At 61.5% G+C, this 12,251-nt stretch overlaps 1 protein-coding gene across 2 annotated transcripts in view; it reads left to right on the top strand.

Annotated features, from left to right (window-relative positions):
- Positions 1-1,298: 1,298 nt before the first annotated feature.
- The window catches only part of CARM1 (coactivator associated arginine methyltransferase 1), a 38,009-nt gene continuing 27,056 nt past the window's right edge, over positions 1,299-12,251 (top strand). For both annotated transcript variants that reach the window (XM_070625522.1, XM_070625521.1), the window contains exon 1: positions 1,299-1,597. In XM_070625522.1, the coding sequence (XP_070481623.1) occupies positions 1,378-1,597 (220 nt within the window). In that variant the 5' untranslated portion in view covers positions 1,299-1,377. The remainder of the gene's footprint in view (positions 1,598-12,251) is intronic.

Raw genomic sequence — 12,251 nt, 5'->3', positions numbered from 1 at the left:
GGTGTATGGGGAGGGCCGTCGGGGTGTGGGGAGGGGGGCAGCGCCACCCGGACTCTGCTAAAGTCCCTGCATTGGTGGGTACAGGAGGTGGAAAGATGAGGATGGGGGCGCAGAGAGACCCGGGGAGGAGTAGAAAATGAGGAGGTCCAGGGGAGGGCAGGAGGTGGGCAAGACGGAAAGTGGCCGCAAGCCTCTTTGCGTCCCCGCAAAAGGAATGGGGCCTGGAGCAGTGGAGGGGGACTTGGAGGGAAGATGAGTGTGTGTGTGGAGCAAAGGGGCACTCGGCCTTGCTGCTGGGTTCACTGGCCAGCCATCTTCGGGGGAAGGGAGAGTGACTGGGGGAGGGAAGGGGCTAAGCCAGGGGACCAGAGGGAGGGGCCCAAGAATGTTCCGTGGGGGAGACAGTGAAGGCCGAGGGTGCAGGAGGAGGGCACTGCGGGAAGGGGACAGAGATGACGCCGAAGAGAGAAGGCGCGGTCAGCGCGGGGGAGGGGGCTTTCCCAGGGGGCTCACGCCCCGCAAGAGGCGGAGACCCACCGCAAACTGCGCTCCCAGCCCTGCGGCCTGGGGGCGTGGCCACCGACTGGGGGCGTGTCCCTAGCTCCTGGCCCCGCCCCTCTCTCCGGCCCTCCCGGAGAGTGAGGTGCCTCACAAAGCGAGGCCCAATGGGAGGGAGCAGGACCGGAATGGGGGCGGGGCCTCGCCGCGGCTGGGCCCCGCCCCTCCGCGTGCCGCCTCACAAAGCCGGGCGGGGCCAGGGGGCGGAGCCCGGCCTCGGGGGCGTGTCGGAGCCGGCGCGCTTCAGACCCGCCCCGCGGTTCCCGGGCCCGGGAGCCACCTCACGAAGCGCGTCCGTTGGCGCGGGGCGGGGTCCAGGGCGTGTCTTCGCGGCCTAGCTCCGCCCCCTGACGCGGGCTCTCGCCCCGCGGCCTCCGAACCCCGCAGCCGCACCACCTTACGAAGCGCAGCGGTTCGAGCCGCGCAGGGCTGGGGGCGGGGCCCGGGCCGAGGGGCGTGTCCGCGCGGCGGAGCTCCGCCCCCTGACGTACGCTTCCGCCCTCGCTCTTCCCGGGCGGCGGCGCCACCTCACAAAGCGGCGACGGTGCGAGCGGGGCGGGGCGGGGCGGGGCCGACTCCGCCCCCCGCGCGCTCCGCCCCGCGCCAGGGCCGCCGACAGGGGGCGCAGCGCCGCGGGGCCGGGCCGCGGCGGCGGTGGCGGTGGCTGTGGCGGCGAGGCGCGGGTGGCCGGCAGGCGGCGCTGCCCGGCTCGGCGTCGGCCTCGGCCTGCGCGGCGGCGGCGGCGGCGGCGGCGGCGGCGGCCTGGGCCCGGGCGCGGCGGCGGCGGCGGCGGCGGCGGGGCCTGGAGCCGGATCTAAGATGGCAGCGGCGACGGCGGCGGCGGGCCCGGGCGCGGGCGGCGCGGGGGTGGCGGGCCCGGTCGGCGCGGGGCCCTGCTCGGCCGTGTCGGTGTTCCCCGGCGCCCGCCTCCTCACCATCGGCGACGCGAACGGCGAGATCCAGCGGCACGCGGAGCAGCAGGCGCTGCGCCTCGAGGTGCGCGCCGGCCCGGACGCGGCGGGCATCGCCCTCTACAGCCGTGAGTGCGGGGCCCCGGGCGCGGCGGCGCGGGGGCTGCGCACGAGGCCGGCGGGCGGGGGGCCCGGAGCGGGGGGCCCGCCTGGGTCCGTGGGGCCGAGCCCGGGGAGCTGGGCGGGGGTCCCAAGAGAGGGGTGCGGGGAGACGGTGTCAGGGACAGAGAGAAAAGAGGGCGTGCGTGGTGGCCGGAGGTGGCCGGAGTACGGAGGGAAGCGGGAAACGGGGAGTGAGGGCCCCGAGATTGGGAGGGGTGGGCAGGAAGTGGGGGGCCGAGAGTGGAAGGTGAATCGGGAGGAAGCCGGGGTGAGGGGATGGGCAGGGGAGGGGGCCGGGGTGTGCGGGAGGTGGGAGTCGGGGGGTCGGGTGTGGCCGCCCCAGCGGGGAGGAGGGGGGCGTGGGCAGCCTCTGGTCATCTCAGGGGCCCCCTGGACGGCTACGGACAGTCAGAACGTGGTCCCCAGTCTGGGGCGGCTTGGAAGACCCGGTTCCACCCATCTGGAGGACTTGGCTTTGCGGACCCCCCGACTGGGAAACTTCTAGATCTGGGGAGAGGGCCCCTGGTGGAAACGTGGGCGGGGAGGGCCCCGTCTTGATGCCTGGCTCCGGAGTAAGAGGCAACCCAGCCCCCTCCGCCGCCACGGTCCCCCGATCTTCCTTTTGGGGGATGTGAGAAGCTGGGTATCTGTTCACAAGCTAATTTCACAACTGACGTTTCCGTGGAAAAAAGAAATCACAAGTGGCTTGGCCAACGACCCCGAGTCTTTGTAGTTGGTCCTTTTTCTTTCTCTTGTTCCTCTCGCCGATCTGTTCTCTGATGCCCGAGTTCTCCGTTCACATTTTGCTACTCTGTTTCATTCAGCTGTGTGGCTCAGGGTTTCCTACGCTGATGTTCTGGGGGCCAAGAGGAGGCCTTTCCTGGGTGAATATTTGGCTGCTTTGAGAACGCAGTGTTGGAAGGAAAGTGCGCGGAGCCGTTGTTCACACAGGGTTCTCCCCCCACCTCAACTTGGGAAATTTCAACTAAAGGAGCTGTGTCTTTTGCTGGGGCAGAGCTTGGTTCTCTGGGACCAGATGTGGAGAGGGGAGAAGTGTGCCGGGCGGGCATCAGGGCCCAGGACAGATGCTGAAGCAGCCTCTTACTCTCAGCAGGCTCCCCCAGATCCGCAGAATGGCCAGCAGCCGGCCACCGTCAGCAGGGAACAGGGTAAAGTCGGGCCGCGTTTCTCAAACCAGGGTCCCAGGGCCGATCCTCAAAGGAGTTCCCGGAGGGTCAGTTATTCTTTTGTAAATAAACTGTTTTTGATTTTAGACCAGCGTTAGATTTATGGAATTCTTGGGAAGACAGGACAGAGAGTTCTCGTAGACTCCGCACCTCATCTCCCTGAGTCTTCACATTTTTCTCCAGGAGAGTTTTGGCTTCTGTGTCTTTGTTTTGTGGGAAAGCTAACACTTCTCGAGATAACTCATAACTGACGCGTTCGCAAAGAGGAGAAAGGCTGCATTTCCCAAACTGCGATTCTCCGTCTGGGCTGATCCAGCCTCAGAAGTTGAAGGATTTTTCCCCTTTATGCTCGGATAATGTTGGTGTGAGTTCCAGTGTCGGCGGACGCTGGTTGTGTGTGTTTCCCAGGGCCGCCGGGACACACTTGGTAGCTTCCAACCAGAGGAATGTACTCTCTCCCAAGTCGTGGCCAGAAGTCTGACATGAGTGTCACGAGGGCCACCCTCCCTGCAGAGGCCCTGGACGAGAAGCGTTTCTTGCCTTTGCCAGGTTCCGCTGGCTCCACGCGTCGCGTGGCTGGTGGCAGCAGGTCTTCCATCTCTGCCTCTGTCTCCACATGGCTCCTCCCCTGTGCCTCTGTCTCTTTTCCTCTAAGGACACCTGTCATTGCATTTAGGGCACACCCTAAATCCAGGATGATCTTATTTTTCAGAGCTTTAATTACATCTTCAGGGACCATTTTTCCAGAGAAGGTCACTTTCACAGGTTCTAGGGGGTTAGGGCTTGGGCATATGTTTTAGAGTCTACAACGTGGGCCACACCGGTACCCTGTCCGGCGCTGTGGGTCTCTGTGCCTCAGTTTCCCCCTTGGTGGAATGGGCGGATGACAGGACTGTGTGGCACAGCGTGTTTGCTCAATGAACGAACGCGTCTTTGGCGGGAACACCTGCTCCCATTACGAGCTGGCGATGGCCTCCAGGTTGGCTGGGTGACTGCTCAGGGCAAGGCGGCCCTGGTTCCTGAGCGGCCTGGAGCACGCGGTGCACGAGGAGGGGTTGCTCTCAAGTGTGCCAAGGTTGGGGAGTGCAAAGTCCCTTGGCTGGGGCGTGTGGCTCCCGCCTGGTTCCCAGAGCGCTGGGTGCTGGCTGACAGTCCCCTGGGAAAGGGCAGAGGTGGTCCAGCCACAGGGGCAATGCACGGAGATGTGGCAGCTGGACAGGTTAGGGAGGAGCACCCCTTCATGACTAGGGGGCGACCTGGCTGCTAGGGGCTTGAGATCTTCCCTCAGGATGAGCTTCCTTTCCTGGCCTCAGCATTTTCCAACCTGGAACCTTCTGGGACCCGAATGCTTTGGTTAGGAGCCATGTTCTGCTCATCTGCCCCTTGCAAGGTGGGGTCCTGTGTGCTGCCTGTGATTCCAGAACCCCGGGATTCGAGTCTCTGTGTGGGTGGGGACAGGAGGGTTGGCCAGGACACCCGCAGGGATCTCCCGGTGCCTGCCATGTGGGAGGTGAGCCCGAGGTGCCCTTGGGTGCTGGCGAGGGTTCTGAATGTGGAGCCTGCCTGGAGTGGTGCACCAGCCGTGTGGGCTTGAACTAGCATTCCACCTCCTGAGCCTGTATCCTTACCTGTGGCAACACTCACCTGTACACAGCCTCGGTTTCCTTGTCGGCCATGAGAGTCGTGCCTCTGGGGGCCTGGGAAGGTGGGTGAAGTGGACCATGGGGGTGTGGGGCAGAGTGCCTGGCAGTAAGCCGTAGGTATTTCTATAGTTTCTTTTTTTATTTTTTTTTGCTGAGGAAGATTAGCCTTGAGCTAACATCTCTGCCACTCTTTCTCCACTTTACATGTGGGTCGCTGCCACAGCGTGGCTGATGAGTGGTGTAGGTCTGTGCCTAGGATCCAAACCCGCAAACCCTGGCCCTGAAGTAGAGTGTGCCGAGCTTAACCACTACGCCACGGGGCCGGCCCCTCTGTAGGTATTATTGACAGCAATGTTATTGGTGTGGACTGGTGAAGTGGCTTTTCTAGAAGGGAGCCCCTTATGCTGCAGGGCTGTGCAGCTGTCTCACACCCCCAGCAGGTGGGAGAGGGACCCCTGAGCTGCCACCTGTGTCTCCTGCAGAAGCGCCGGGAGGTGGGTGTGAGGAGCCGGACACAGGCCGTGTTCCTTGATGTCTGCCCTCCACGTGGGAAAGGACAGCTGTGCAAGTCTCTGTCCCAGTCACCCCGCAGGGCACGGTAACCCCCCCCAGCCCTTCTTGCCATTTGGAGTCACCCTGGCCTGCGTCCATGGCATTGGCCACATGGCAGCTCCCAAACCCAGGCCGTCTTCTTTGGGCAGAGGTGCAGGCAACCTGGGCCCGAGGAGGCTTTGGCACGGCCTCCGGAGTTCTGGGACATGGGCTGCCCACCCACCCCCGGAAGAAGCAGCTTCTCCGGCAAGCCCACTGTGGAGGGAGAGCAGCACAGACTCTCAATTCCCCAGTCCGTGGCGGCCTTTCTGGAGATGACTGTGTCGCTTTTCTTTCTTGGTCAGTGTGAGTCGATTTGGCTGGTTCTCTGCAGTCCCCACCCCTTTGGCTGGGAAGGACGTACAGCAGGGCCGACTCCCACAGGGGCTAAATTTCAGTCTGGGGGGGCGTGCCAGGCTGTGGAAACCCCAGAGAAAAACCCTTTGTGAAGACAAGGTGCAGAATGGCGGGCTGCCGCAGGATCGGGAGCCCGTGACTTCCTTCACTCACCTGCCTGGGACCCCCCTGATGCAGGGGCCAGGGAGGGGGACAGAAGTTTGTCGTGGGTCCTGCCTTTAGGACATTCAGCGTCAATCTGGGGCCACAATCGAGAAAGTTGGTACCACTGGAAGGCCAGTCACCTTTCAGTGGCCTGCAGGTTGCTCCTGGCTGCTGGCATTTATTGAGCATTTACTGTGTACCAGGCTCTGCATACATGTGTTCACAGACTCAAATGCTCAACCCTGGGGCAGCTGGGGGAAGGATAACAGGAAATATCAGGGCCCATGGGCTGAACCGGGGCTGCAGCTTATTTTTAAAAAGAGCTAAGGGAGGTTTGGACATTTTTGAAGGGTTGATTTAAAAAACCAAAAACCCAAAGAAGAATATTCACCGAGACCATAGTGTCCTGCAAAACCGAAAATATTGGCTCTGACCCCGACAGAAGCAGCCCGCGGCCCCCAGGGTCCGTGAATGAAGCGGGCAGGGGTGGGAGGGGACGTGGAGCCGCCCCCCTCTGACCCCCCGGGCTGCCAGACCCGCCACAGCTTCAAGAGAAAGGAACAGCCCTTCTCTGTGTCCATGTTTGTTTTGATGGTGGCGTGTCCTGGTCGCTCAGGCCAGGTCGAGTACACTTTCTGGACCGTGTGGCCAGTTAGCCTGACAGGTGTGGCCCTGGCTGTGTGTTACCGCTAGTCCTTAGAACAGTCCTGGCAGGTCAGGGACTCCAGTCCTGTGTTATTCATGGAAAACAGAGGCGGGAGGGCTCCACCAGGCGACGTGCTGGCAGGCAGCAGAGCTGGCTTTGGCGTTCGCGGCTCTTGGACCCGCTGTCTTACTGCAGAGTGGTTCAGCGACAAAAGGTGGTCAGGATTCCACTGATCTGTGCATAACAGGGACCCAGAGTAGCAATGGCTTAAACAAGGTGGCCTTTTCTTTCTTCTGCTCTTATGCTGAAGTCTGGAGGCTGGCAGACAGGGCTTGTGTGCAGGCTCTGCTTCAGGACGTCCTCGGACGGACCCAGGTCCTGCCAGCTAACCCCTCTCTGCCGTTCCTTGGCTGTGTTCTTGTCATCGAGGATCACTGTGGCAGCTAGAGTCCAGCCATTGCACCCTGCTTTCCAGACAGCGGAGTAAAGGAAGGGACAGAGTGCCAAGGGCACAGGCCAGGTGTCTGGTGAGGAAGATTCCCAGAAGCTGGCTTTGGGTGCGTCTGCTTCCATCTCATTGGCTAGAATGCAGTCACATGGCCACTACCAGCTGCAAAGGAAGCTGGGAAATGTAGTTTTTTAGTCTAAGGGACCATGTGCTCAGCTAATGTCAGGGTTTCTCTTTCTGGGAGAAAGGGAGAATGGACACTGGGAGACGGTAGCCTTGGCCACAGTGGGGAGGCTGAGGACGTAGCCAGAGTGTTGGGAGGGATATTCCTGGTCTGTGGAAAGGTGCTTACATGGGTGGGGGTGAGGACAGCAGCCTGACCTGGAGCAGAGGGGTCCCTCTTAGGAGTGGAGCAGCAGCCAAGGGGAGTTGTGACAAGGTTGGGCACGAGTCACATTTTACAAGTGACAGGGCCTTTTCCTGTATATGGTCAGGTGTTGCCTGCCTGACATGATAAAAATGGTATTTCTGAAGATTCTTCCAGCAGCACATTACGGTGTAGACAGGAGCAGGGAGCGAGAAGCCTGTGGAAGCTTCCAGACTAGAGAACACAACAGGCATGTAACCGAGTAGTTTCACCTTAGCCTGCCTCAGAAGCGTGTCGGAGGGCCAGCAGTTGTGTTATGGAACAAGAAGTGAATTCTGCCCAGGGCCTTGGGGACAGAGTGGCAGAGGCCTTGACCCGTGGCCGGGTATCGTGGGTGACCTGCCTGCAGGGTTTGCTTGGTTATGTGGTGAAAATAAAAGTAGACTCCTGATATTTTTTTAATCGGGTGATTTCACACCAAAATCTGACTTTGTACTTGTGAAAAATCAGAAGGGCTGGCAACCCTGGGCCTGCAGCCCTGAGGCTGTGCTGGCTAGTGGTGCCGCCTTCAGAAGGGGCATGCCACCCCAGCTGGCCAGCGTCCCCTCCCTGCTTGCCGCCACCCCGACACAGAGGCCTCTCGCCAGTGGCCATTTGTCCTCTGACTTGTGGTGTCTCATATCTTAAAATAGAAAGGCATGTCTATGAACCACCAGGTCCTGAGCTGGCCTGGCCGCCAGTCCTGGGCCCCGCCCCTGCCACCTCCAGGCCCCTCCCCTTTCTCACCTCCACCTGCGCCCCCGAGGCTCCCAGCCCCTCACTGGCAATTGGGAGATCCAGAAGTTCTGATGAGTGGACTCGCTACTCATTTGATAGTAAAATCTAGCTCTTCAGTCAGCGGAATCCCACCCGAGCTGCTGCGCGGGGCTCCTCGTAATTCTGCGTACCCAGTGTCATAGGACAGTCAACACACTTCATGCAAGAGCGGGCTTGGTTTCAGGGGTTGCCCGTGCTCTGTGGGGATAACTTGCCTTCTCTGTACCTTGTTGCCTCTGTAAAAATCCAGAAGGTTCGTTTCTGAAACACTCTGGGCCCGTGTCTTTCAGGTACGGGGAGCCCCGTTGGGGTTGTTGCAGGCCCATCTGTGAGATCGCAGGTGGAAAGGGGCTGGTGCCTGGTGGGCAGGCGCGGGCACGACATGTGGGGGTCTGGACGAGGTGGGCGTGCAGGGTCTTTTGCCTGAAGGAGGAGTGTGGCGTGAGCTCGTACATGATTGTAGGTGCCAGGCCTTGGCCTGGGTCAGATGGTGCAGAGTTGGGGAGCCCAGGAGCCCTTGGTGGCGGTGAGGGAACTATGTCTGGATCTGCTCAGGAACCGGGGAGATGCCCATCCCAGGAGGACAGGTGGAGGGCCAGGCCTGGGCCAGGCGGAGCTGCTCCAGGTGGGGGGGTCAGGCACCTCAGAGCAAAGGCTCTTAACCTGAAGTTGTGGATGGCCCTAGGGGGTCCCATGAGCCCCTGAAATTGTATGCAGTTTTGCATAGGACAAAAGTCGGTGGCTATGACCTCGGACGAGCTCCCTTGGTTGTAGAAAAGGGATGACAGTGGCCCCTCTCTGGAGGGAGCACGTAGGATGCTTCCCTCTGTGTGTCTGGCTCCGTGTGCACCCCGTAAACTGTGCGTGGCGTTGCTGTTGGTTCTCTATGCGTTTTTCTGGGGAATGGCTCCCCCACTTTTTTGTTGTTGTTATGGAAACCATTTTAATGCTAGGAAAATGTTTTCACCAGCTGTCTAGGGAGGCTCTAGGGCCTGGCCCTCATCCCACGGGACCTGGGGCCCCTGGGCTGCCACTCACCGAGCCGTAGCCCCCCCGAAGAAGATCCCCCACCTTTGATTCCCCTCGAAGGGCTCTCTGAGCAGAGCAGGGCTGACAGCTCTGGAGGACAGCGCCAGGTTGCGGGGTGAAGTGGATGCCCTGGCTTGTAAGGGGCGGGGGTGGTTGGTGAGCGAGGCGGGGCCTGGATGGGCTTTGAAAGGGCAGGAGTGAGAGGAAGGTCAGAGCGAGCTAGAGAGCCAAGGGGAGGTCAGTGGGTTCTGATCCGCAGGGGCAGCCCCCTTGGAGGGCTGGGCTGGGGGAGGGGACATGGCCAGATGGCAGGTCTGGGGGAGAATGGGGAGCCGGCCTCAGCCAGGGCAGCAAGGCCCACCATCAGTTCTTCAAGGATGGGGAGACCCGACCCCGCTTTTCATTCATTCACCTGGAAACACGGGTGGAGAGTGGACTTGCATCTTTTTATTGCGGTGGATGCCGCTCCTCTGACTTGAAACAGTTAGCACAGCTTTGCTGAGCGTCTGCCGGGTGCCAGAGACTGTTTTAGGAGCAGGGGATACAGTGACACTGGAGACGAGCACAGGGTCCCCCATTTATGGAGGGGAAGGGGTGTGACTGGCCTTGTCAGCAGTCACCTGAACACCTAGTGCTTAGTGGTAGGAGCTGAGGCTTGAGGATGCTGGGGGAGGGGTGGGAGAGGGGGAGGACGGGGTGGGAGGTGGTCAGAGGTGGCCCCCCTGCTCAGGGTCGGGCATTGGAGCCTCCAGGAGAAGGCACAGTGGGGCCTGGGGCCAAGTCCCACCTCCATGCCTCACCATCTGCGTGTCCTCTCTGTGCCTCAGTTTCCTCGACTGTCAAACAAGGATCTTGATAGCATCTACCTTGGAGAGTCAGCGTGAGTTGTGAGCTAGTGGAAGTAAAGTGCTTAAAATAATGTCCCCTGGCCGGCAGGCGGGCAGAGCCGCTCCTGGAGTGAGCCTGTGGGCCCAGCGCGGTCAAGGGCAGCCAGCGGCCAGCAGGGCTGGAGCAGGGCGGCCCGGAGGAGGGGCGGCCCCAGCAATGGGCTTGGCGTGTATTCCAGGGTCTTGGGGAGGGAGGTGACACCTGTGGTTGTGTCCCGGCTCAAGCCCACATCTGTCCCCTCTCCTTTCCTAGCGGGGTGATCTTGGGTGAATGACTTCGTCTCCCGACTCTTAGCTCCCTTGGCAGCGGTGGGGTCCATGGAGGGTCTTAGCTGGTGCCAGGTGGCCTTGGCGAGGGCGGACACCTGTGCCTGGACTGTGGGCACAGCCCTGCACAAGTCAGGTGCGATCCCCACCCCAGCACACTCCCGGTCTTGGGGAGCAGAGAGGGGGCGGCCGCAGAACCCCATGGCGCCCCTGGATGGGCAGTGGCCCGGAGGCAGCAAGGAGAGGGTGGCAGCCGCGGAGCTAAGCGGGGACAGGAGGCCCTCCGCCAGAGAGAGAGTTGAGGGGGAAGGAGGGAAGCTGTGGGGACAAGTAGGCAGTGGCTTAGCTGGGGTGCCAGCCTGCTCCTGGGGCAGCTGGGGTCGGCAGTGTCTCTAGGTCGTCCCTCCTGCTGTCCTGGTCCCCCGTCTCTCCGGCAGGCCGAGGGACAGGCACTTGGCATTCCATGGCTGGAGTGTCTTCTGTTCCTCTTCCCAGAGCACAGCAGCCCTCGGTGGGGCAGAAGCTGCTGGAGGTCAGGAGCAGCCTGGGCTGTGGGGCCTGGCCCTGACTTGACCTTGTGACCCTGGCTGAGTGACCCTGCTTCTCACTTCAGTTTCCTCCTGGCGGTCTTGAGGGCGGGTGTTGGCCCAGCGCACACAATGGTGACAGGCACACGGTGTGATGTGTCATTGGTCTCCTGAACTGCTGTGAGGTCTGGAAGGGAAGATGTGGCCCAGGGCAGGGGCTGATCCTAAACCCTGGGACAGGTTCTGCTGCAGCTGGGGAGGGTACTAAGGTGGCCTCCAGAGAGCCTGCCCGAGCCTCCTCTGGTCCCGGATGACTCAGGAGGGAGCCCCTGCGGCTTTGTGCGGTGGCCCTCCCGTTCTCTCACTTCCGGGACTTGCTTGGGAAGCTTGAGGGTCAGGGTCCCGGTAACAGTGCGGGGCCGGGCCCTTGGCACCTTTGCCATTGACCTGAGAAACACGGCACCTGCCAGGATGCTTGTCACGCTTTGCAGCTCTGACTTCTGGTTGAAGAGTCGGAGTCCCCAACTTCCCCAACCCCCCTCCCTTTGTTCCCCGAAAACCAGTTACGTGGAGACAGTTGAGCCCAGGCTCCACCCAGGCCTGCAGGGGTTGGATGTGGGGACTCTGGCCCCCATGTGTCTCCTCTGGTGGGTTATTCTTCTGATGACTTATTTATTTCAATCGCTGCTTTGTCAGCACGCACCGATGCGCAGGTCGTAGGTGTGCCGTTCGGTGCATTTGACAATTGTGTCCCCCTGCGTAACCGCCACCCAAAGCCAGACCTAGAACTTGTCCCGTGGCCTCTGGGTAGTTTTTGTCCCATCAGGCCGGTCTGTCCCCTCTGCCAGGCGGAACATTCTCAAAAACAGGTCCAGACTGGTCAAGGTGGGGGGGGCTGTCTCCTCCCCACCCCCCGTCCTTGCACAGAGGGGAGAGCCCCCTTTATGCCCTCTTTTTGTCTGTCTCTTTTAAGCGATTCATCACCCACGGCTTTGGCAAGAGTGGCTCAGGGCTGTTTTTCTTTAAGATCCTTGCTGGCTTTGCTCCCCCGCTAATTGTGTTCCGTGGCTGGAGGTGGGATGCGGTGCCCGTGTCGGAACAGAGTGGTTTTACGTTCGGAAAGCTGCCCCACAGCGCAGCACGGGGAGACGGGGGTGGGGGGGGATGGAGGCAGGACCCTGGCTGATCGGTGCTCTAATGAAAAAGGGTGCTCTTGTGACCCCTGCCCGCCCTCCCCCCCCCCACCCCGGGCATGGGAATAAATAATCAAAGACAGACTGGGGGGCCTCTTGCAGACCCAAGAGGGACATTCCAGAGAATTTGCCACATTCTTCTGTGAGCTGGAGGGGAGAGCAGAGGCAGGCCGAACTTCCAGACTTTCCACGTGTGCCCTGGGGGGGTCCCCCGTCCTCGCAGAGCCTGGCTCTAGTTGGAGCCCTTGATGTGACCGGAGGTTGGTCCCTATGTGGGGGCAGGCACGCTGGCTCTGAGTCCCCTCGCACACCTCCCCCCCCCCATGCCCTGGTTATTACCGCCTGCAGGGCCGACCGTCACTGCTGTTCGCTGAGCGAGCGTGTGCCTGGGGCGCCGCGCCAGGCTTTACGTTCATTCACTCGCCTGCCCATCCCAGCAGCCCCGAGGGGCACCTGGCCGCTGCGCACAGTTGGCACAAGGGCGCTCGGTGGAGGTGCCAGTCGGGGTGGGACCAGCC

The sequence above is a fragment of the Equus przewalskii genome, chromosome 6 (assembly GCF_037783145.1).
Source record: "Equus przewalskii isolate Varuska chromosome 6, EquPr2, whole genome shotgun sequence".
NCBI lineage: Eukaryota > Metazoa > Chordata > Mammalia > Perissodactyla > Equidae > Equus > Equus przewalskii.
The sequence above is the reverse complement of the archived record's forward strand: the minus strand, read 5'-3'. Positions and strand labels throughout refer to the sequence as shown.